This window comes from Aulonocara sp. 'chitande type north' Nkhata Bay, linkage group LG8 (genome assembly GCF_057382095.1).
Source record: "Aulonocara sp. 'chitande type north' Nkhata Bay isolate Kocher_YH1m ecotype deep benthic linkage group LG8, A_spYH_male_GT1.1, whole genome shotgun sequence".
Lineage (NCBI taxonomy): Eukaryota > Metazoa > Chordata > Actinopteri > Cichliformes > Cichlidae > Aulonocara > Aulonocara sp. 'chitande type north' Nkhata Bay.
The window spans coordinates 21,210,754-21,218,669 of record NC_141351.1 but is presented as its reverse complement, the minus strand read 5'-3'; the positions used below and the strand labels follow the sequence as shown (position 1 = coordinate 21,218,669).

The 7,916-nt window shown below is 38.2% G+C and overlaps 2 protein-coding genes across 3 annotated transcripts; one reads left to right on the top strand and one right to left on the bottom strand.

The window, feature by feature from the left end:
• The first annotated feature begins 568 nt into the window (after positions 1-568).
• LOC147323721 (interferon a3-like) lies at positions 569-2,680 on the top strand. The gene is made up of 5 exons (XM_086304900.1): positions 569-721; positions 823-906; positions 1,926-2,069; positions 2,211-2,300; positions 2,406-2,680. Exons 1-5 carry the CDS (start codon positions 569-571, stop codon positions 2,502-2,504), a joined length of 570 nt encoding a protein of 189 aa, XP_086161026.1. The 3' UTR covers positions 2,505-2,680.
• A 1,582-nt stretch (positions 2,681-4,262) lies between these two features.
• On the bottom strand, positions 4,263-6,564 carry LOC147323720 (interferon a3-like). 2 transcript variants are annotated; one of them, XM_086304823.1, is made up of 6 exons: positions 6,489-6,564; positions 5,506-5,584; positions 5,320-5,403; positions 5,027-5,176; positions 4,845-4,928; positions 4,263-4,734 (listed from the first exon to the last, which is right to left on the bottom strand). In XM_086304823.1, exons 2-6 carry the CDS (start codon positions 5,560-5,562, stop codon positions 4,636-4,638), a joined length of 474 nt encoding a protein of 157 aa, XP_086160949.1. In that variant the 5' UTR covers positions 5,563-5,584; positions 6,489-6,564; the 3' UTR covers positions 4,263-4,635. The 2 variants fall into 2 exon arrangements, with proteins under 2 accessions (XP_086160949.1, XP_086160948.1); XM_086304822.1 differs by lacking the exon at positions 6,489-6,564 and having other exon boundaries at positions 5,506-5,637.
• Between the last annotated feature and the right edge of the window lie 1,352 nt (positions 6,565-7,916).

Below are 7,916 nucleotides of genomic sequence, written 5' to 3'. Positions count from 1 at the left end.
TACGGAAGTTTCGTACTTTCATTTTCCTTTGTGTCTACAGTCAAGACACAGCACTGATGTGTGTGTTTCTACAGACACAACACTGATGTGTGTGTGTCTACAGACACAACACTGATGTGTGTGTGTCCAAACTGGATTTTAACTGGCTGTTTGATCTTTTTTTTTTTTTTTTACTTTTTTTTTTTTAAATTACCTACCTTAATGTCTTGCAAACTGCCAAAAAGGTAAAGACTCCCTGAAAAACATTGCTGTAAATCTCCGCTCTTCAATTTTCCAAGATTAAAATCAAGAAGTAAAAACAGATTTCGGATAAATAAACTTTTTTTTGACGGTAATTAAATTACATTTAAATCAACTGAACTAATTAAACGACTATGACGATGACATAAATCTGCCATGTTTTTACTTTTGAGACGTGTGCCTGTGAGGATTTTCCAGCTGATTAGAAAGTGAAATAGGTGTGTCCTTGGGCTCTGCTATAAATGAAGCGCTGGAGGTTTGCTCCATCAGAACACCAGGACACATGAGCGTTTGCTTCACATAACGGAAATTTCTACATTTTTCAAAAATGATCAGCAGGATTTTCTTCGCTAGCCTGTTTCTCGGGATGTACAGTACGGGCTCCTCGTTAAGTTGCAAATGGATTGTAAAAGATCCAGGCGACAAAATGTGTCAATTCAGTCTGCACAACAAACAAGCTTTAGGTCTACTTGATATGATGGTGAGTGCACTTCTTTGCATAATGTTTAACATGGTATTGATTTAAATAGTTTGATTAGTTCCATGGATATGATGTGTGTGCGTGTTTTGTGTGTGATGCAGATTACTAACACCACTAAGGTTGCTGAAATTGAGCACAACGTGGCTTTCCCTAATCGACTGTATCGCAAGACGTCCAAAGCAACAGTAAGTCACCCCCAACTTTTTACATAAAGTTGTTTCTTTTTTTAATGGAAGAATGGAAAGTGTCAGGATGGCAAATCTACAAAAGTTTGTCTTTACCTATATATAGACTGTTCGGCTATTAAAGGGTCGTAAGGATTCTCTCCCACAGAGCCAAGGGAGTTGTCTCTTATCACGACTCTGTCATAACTGTGCATAATTCAAGGACGAAATACAAAGAACTCATTTTCAACCATTTATTCCTGTGCAATCTAAGATATATCTGGGAAAATTTTCATTGCTGTGTGAATTCTTGTTCTTTGACTTTCTAAGCCGTCCATCTTCAAGTGTCACAGAAGTATTCCTATAGTAATTATTTCTTCTTCTTCTTCTTTGTCAATGGAAAATTGTACTTAGTAGTCAGTATAATCTTTTAATGATATAAGTTTGCATATGGTAGAATGCTGCATGTAATTATTTGTGTGTAGAAGTATATAGTTGGTGGCATATTGAAAGAATGTCTCATCCTAGGAGGTCTGTAACATTCTAGGGTATTCACCCCCACATCCTAGGAGCATGAGAGAGGTCGTACCTTGTCTTATTGTTTTACGGTAGGATTAACGTAGCTATGTCAGTTTTAGTTTAAGTGCTTCTTTACATATAGATGAACTGTTGGATTTTCCAGACCAGCAGGTTAAGGGAAGTTGTTTATGGGGCCACACTCTGACCACACACACACACACACACACACACACACACACACACACACACACACACACACACACACACACACACACACACACACACACACACACACACACACCTCCACATTGCAATGTAAGGAACAAACGCTCACTGAAGTATAAATAAAGACCGGGGCAGTTTCTCAGCGCGAGTCTCAGTTTCTGGAGACTGCCCTTGCTAGCAAGAAGTTCTGTGTGTTTCTCTTCTCTGAGTCTTTACTGAAGAAGTGTTTTAGAATATATTTCTTAACATTCTTCTTCTTCTTCTTCTTCTTCTTCTTCTTCTTCTTCTTCTTCGAGGATAAACTGGCTTTCATAGTTCAGATTCTGGAGAAGCTGTTTGCCCTGTTTGAGGAGGATCACAGCTCTGCCTCATGGGAGGAGAACACAGTGGAGAACTTTCTCAATATTGTCAACAAACAGGCTGAAGAGCTTCGCTCCTGTGTAAGCTCACTTTCATTTGTTTTTGTAATTTTACAATGAATTCAGTCTCTCTTGTGTAAAAGACCTGACAACTGTGAATAAGTTAAAGTGGTGAATGATTTATTTAAATATATTTTGTTTTATTTCTCTTGATTTATTTAGATTGGAAGCCACAGTTACATGACACAGAAGGTGCAACGGCGGACAGAAATTCATTTCAAGCGACTCTTAAATAAAATCCTAAAGAAAAATGTAAGCCTGCATTATTTTTTTTTACTGAGCCTGTATTTAGTATTTAGCTATGACAGATTTTACACCGCTGGTATTTTAATAATGATAATATTGTTTTGTTTGTAGGGTTACAGTGCTGAAGCCTGGGAGACGATCAGGAACATAACAAAAGATCATCTGAGGCAATGCGGATTCCTGGTTAACTCTCTGGGAAATGCCCACTAAAACTTATCTCTTGGATAATTTTTTTTTAAAATATGTTAGTTAATTTATTTTTTAAATTATATCTTAGTTGGTTTCATTTATTTATTGTATTTATGATATTTGCACTATTTTTAATATTTATATATTATTTATTTATTTATTTATTTTGTAATTTTTATTAAAATAAACTAGACATATTATTCTACATGTCAAAGTCAATAAATATTTTCTTATCACACAGATTGAAATATGTTGACTTTTCTGTTCCTGAAATATCAAGAATAATGGTTATGCACTTATTTTTAATGAGTGCAATCAAACATTAGACACATTGTCCAGATTTATATAGAAAGATTGTTTTGATTCTTCACAAAAGCTCTTATAACATAGAAAGTAGAAGTATTGATACCTCATGTGGAGTGAGTATGAGCACCAAGACCACTTTAGAGACTTTCTTTGGTTTGGTTTCTTTTGATTTATAAAGTATGACGAGTAAACTGAGAGCTTTGCCTTTACACTCAGCTCTCTCTTCACCCTGATGGACCAGTACAGCAGCCGCAGCACTGATCTGTCTGTCAATGTCCTTCCCCCTTCTCCCATCACTCGTGAACAGGACCCCAAGATACTTAAACTCCTCCACTTGGGGCAGGAACTCATCCCTGATCACGAGTGGACAGTCCACCCTTTTCTGGCTGAGCACCATGGCCTTAGATTTGGAGGTGCTATTCTCATTCACTTCATTACATTTGGCTGTGCAGCATTCCAGTGCGAGCTGGAGGGCATCAGCCGATGAAGGCAATATTGAGAGCATCCTGAGCGGCTGCATCACTGTCTGGTTTGGGAGCTGTGCCATATCAGACCGCAAGACCCTACAGCGGATAGTGGGAACAGCAGAGAAGATCATCGGGGTCTCTCTACCCTCTATTGAGGACATCTACACCACACGCTGCATTCGCAAAGCCACCAGCATTGTGGCTGATCGGACACACCCCTCTCACACACTCTTTACACTCCTGCCATCTGGAAAAAGGTACCGAAGCATTCGGGCACGCACATCCAGACTGTGCAACAGCTTTTTTCCACAAGCCATCCGTCTCCTCAGCAAAAAGGGACTGACTGATAAACACGCACACACACACATACACTAACATTATCACTCAGCTTAACTCAAATACCTCAAAACACTGAGACTGGACTGACTAACCAACACAAGCGCAAACACACTGACCTACACCACCAACCCATCGCACACACCAACCTGTAAATGCTCTTTTGCACAATATTATTACTAGATATATTATATATTATTATTTTTTTTTTGCACTAACTTGTCTTGTAGCACCTTGGTTCCTGGAGGAACGTTGTTTCGCCTCACTGTGTATTTTTAAACTGTATATGGTTGAAGTGACAATAAAGTTGAACTTGAACTTGAACAACATCATATACGAAATGCAGAGCTGAGATTCAGAGAACACCTAAGTAAAAGCTTTCTGCCACAGATACAAGAGGACTTGTTTTGCAGCCATAAGATGTGAACAACTTGTAGTCCCTGAGTAGACCATGAACTCCTCTCTATGTCAAAATATTCCAAATGTGAGGCCATCAGTTAAAATTTGGCCCAAACTGGATCAATGTAAAACAGAAAGGCTGGAAAAACATTACCCACGTTTTTGTTTATTTCATCATGAAATAACTGTCCTAATCGTGTCAATTTATTGATTAAGTGACAGAAGAGTTACATCTTATATTATGGGCTTTCCTTTTAACCCATTAAAGAACACTTTCATTCCACTTTCGTGAACTTCCAAGCACTGTGGAGTTTTGTTTTTCATTTTTTAGTTTAATTGCAATCGAAATCTGGTTAAAGGAACTTACAAGTTCACCATTTTGATATTAAAAAGTAATATAAACAATAAATTCACTTTGTAAGAAGATAGATTCTTTTATTTGGTAAAATATATTTTACAAAATGTTCATTTTGCTCATTATAAAGATAAAAAATATTCCTAAATCTTCATCAGCACAGAAAAACAATCAAAACAAAACAAAAATAAATATACAAACAACCAAGTGAATAAATAAATAAATAAAATAAATAGACAAGCAATTAAATTAACACAGCCGTCATTACAGACATGACAAGAGACAGGTTTTATTGGGCCGTGTGCAGAGATGAAGCCAGCTGTTCTGCTCTCATTAGATGGGCTTTGGTTTCTTTCCTGATCACCTCCCAGGCTTCAGCACTGTGACCCTACAGAAATACCAATATTAGTATTCTTATTGTTATTGAAACAAGTTATTATATCTATTTATCTTAAGGATGATCTAAACCCCAAATTAATGAGAATGATGTGATCTTACCATTTCCTTTAGGATATGATGTGAGAGTCTCTTAAAGCACATGCGCAGCTTTGTGGTTTTCTTCTTGTGACTGTGGCTCCCAATCTAATTTAATTACAAGCAAAATGACAATTAAGAATATGTCATGTCATGTAAAGTATCATATTCGAATGTAATAAAAACCTAACTGAAAGTGAACTTACACAGGAGTGAAGCTCTTCAGCCTGTTTGTTGACAATATTGAGCAAGTTCCTCACTGTGCTGTCCTCCCATGATGCAGAGCTGTGATCCTCCTCAAACAGGGCAGCCACCTCCTCCAGAATCTGAACTGTGAAAGCCAGTTTATCCTCAGCCTGGAAGAAGAAGAAGATCAAATACAGACCACTTTAGAAATGCTTCAATAATAATAAGAGTGGATTTAAAAGACAAAATTAATCTGTCCTAAGGGAAAATTATGTTTTTTTCTATAAATAGGCAAAAGCTGAGGTTCACTTACTGATGATTTGGACACCTGGTGGTACAGGTGATTAGGGAAGGCCACAGTGACCTCCACTTCAGTGGTGTTAGTGGCGTTTTTAGCCTGCAACACATTGAATGTTTTAGTCATCAGATGCTCAAGTGAAATAATTCTAAAACTATTTAAATAACGAATCAACTAATATTAAAACATTAAAACACTCACCATGGTATCAAGCAGATTCAGAGTTTCTTCGTTGTGCTGTCTGAATTTATGATCCATCCATCTGCAGCTTAGCGAGGAGCTTTCAGTGGACAGAGTGAGAAACAGGCAAGAAAAGAGAATCCTGTTCATCATTTTTTTTAAAGGTATAAACTTCCTTTGTATGAAGCAAACTCGGATGTCTCCCGGTGTTCTGATGGAGCAGACCTGCAGCGCCGCATTTATAGCAGAGCGAAAATATTTCATTTTCTATATACCTGGGAAACCCGCAGGTACAACAAGCTGTAATGTCGTACACGTGGGATTTAAATTTCCGTCTATAGAAAAAAAAATCCCACACTTAACAATATATCTTAAAGAAGATAAGATATCATGATGTATGAGGGTTTGACCTCATTATGAGGATTCGTGGACATACACATCCATTTGAACACCTAAGAAACATGACGACAAACTCAACTCACGACTGATGATTTCATTTGTAACCAAATCGTGTATAGGCTTACGTTTTGATACTAAACAGGTAACGTGTTACAGGGATATTAATGCTGCTTTGAGGACATTTTCATCTATTATTGTCAAGAAACGGGCATGTGGCAGGCAGACGGTGGACCCACATGCATGAACAGGTGATGAAACAAAAGTGATCAGATCACAGGTCAGATATATGTTAACGATAACGTCATTGCAAGTACTACATGTGCTGGATTGCTTTTCTTGTTTGTTTGTTTTGTTTTGCTGAGGGGGGCTTTTTTCAGTTATTATTATTTCAGACTCATTCAGAATCGGAGCAGATAAATACTCCTGGTTTGACCTCCACTACCGGTTACATGAGGTTAACACAAATACATCACAACTGATTTACAAGTACAGCAGAAGTGCAAGCTGCTTAATAATGAAGAAACTGCTAAAAAAGCTAAATGCAGGCCACATGAAATGACGCAATGATGCAATGAACCAAGGTAAATACACCTGCTCATTCATACCTGCGCCCATTCTTCACTCACGTGGCAGCCGCTTTCATTTTCCTCGGTAAAGAGAAAAAAAATACCCAAAGTGGAAGCTGTAGTTTACGAGTATCACCTATAGGCGGCGTAGAGTTTCTACTTGGAACAAGTGTCACCTGGCAGTTTGCTGCTTTCTGCCGTGTGATTGGCAGAGGAACTTTGAAAGTTAATAGGTGTGTGAGGTGAGGTCAGCGCTCCTCGGTGAGGAAGTTCCAGAGACAATTAACTCACTCTGGTGCGAGTGGGTATGTTGTTCGTGTGACGACAAGTTTTAATGGTGTTCAAGCTGTAGATCGACAGCGCACGGGGAAATCGATCAATATTCTGTTGTTGTGATTCCTCTGCAGTTAATTTTTAGTTGTTCTTTTGGTTGATTTGTAATTTCCTTTGGTTAGTCCGTCCAGCCGTAAAGACTGTTATGAATGAAGAGCGGACTAACCTCTCTCGTTGTTATCGTTATCCTTTCGTTTATTAATTTGTGCCACTTCCCTTTTATAAATCCAGACTGCAGGTTACACATACCGCATATTCCCAGCTGTGCTGAGACCAGAACTGTTTGCAGTGCGTGCCCAGTGATAAATTGATTGCAGTGTCTCTAAACTGGGTTTAGTGTAGTGCAGTGTAGTGTTATTTGCTCGCACCTTTGGTTTGATAGGTTTAATGTGCAGCTGGAATATTAGTAAAATATGTTTTGAGTCCTGTTTGGGAATGAATGGGAAATGTATGTTTAATTGATGGAATAAATAAATAAATTATACATTTATCTCTTTGACATTTTATTTGACACCTTAGTGCTCTGTTACATATTGTTGTAGACGCCACAGACTTTCTGTTCTCCGTTCACAGCTCCTGCCCTGCTAAAGACTTTTCATAACACACTCTGCAACTTATATGACCTGTATATTTGGCTTTTTATATATTTCAGAACCTGAAAAAACATAAACTTAAATCACTCTATACTCTTTTCTTCTCTCCTGTAATCAACCCTACAACCCTAAATGAAAGCAAACGTGCGTAAGGAGCGTCACTGACGTTTGGCGCACATCCGCTTTCATTTTATTTCATCATAAGTAACGAAATGTGTTCGACGTTGACTGTTTTCATTTTTTAACATTTTTTTTTAAACTGCCATTAATGTCTTGCAACCAGTGGCGGTCCTAGCCTGTTTGGCGCCCCGGGCGAACACTCCCTCTGGAGCCCCCCCCCCCCCCCCCCCCCCCCCACACACACACACACACACACACACAAAAAAAAATATTAAGAATTGTACATTAACATAAAATTGTTGGACGGAACCATACTGAATTTCACCAGAGAAACACACATACACACATATGAAGAGAGAGAGTGTATGCATTGTATGCAAACGGCTACCAAACAGCCATCATAATTCGTCATACAATGAGA

Bases quoted from the DNA above. Each gene is read 5' to 3' on its own strand.
- LOC147323721 (XM_086304900.1), top strand. From the start codon at position 569: ATGATCAGCAGGATTTTCTTCGCTAGCCTGTTTCTCGGGATGTACAGT. The intron at 722-822 runs GTGAGTGCACTT...TGTGTGATGCAG, and splicing joins TAGGTCTACTTGATATGATG to ATTACTAACACCACTAAGGT. The intron at 2,301-2,405 runs GTAAGCCTGCAT...TTTTGTTTGTAG, and splicing joins ATAAAATCCTAAAGAAAAAT to GGTTACAGTGCTGAAGCCTG.
- LOC147323720 (XM_086304822.1), bottom strand. From the start codon at position 5,637: ATGATGAACAGGATTCTCTTTTCTTGCCTGTTTCTCACTCTGTCCACT. The intron at 5,177-5,319 runs GTAAGTGAACCT...TTCTTCTTCCAG, and splicing joins ACCAGGTGTCCAAATCATCA to GCTGAGGATAAACTGGCTTT. The intron at 4,735-4,844 runs GTAAGATCACAT...GTATTTCTGTAG, and splicing joins ATCATATCCTAAAGGAAATG to GGTCACAGTGCTGAAGCCTG.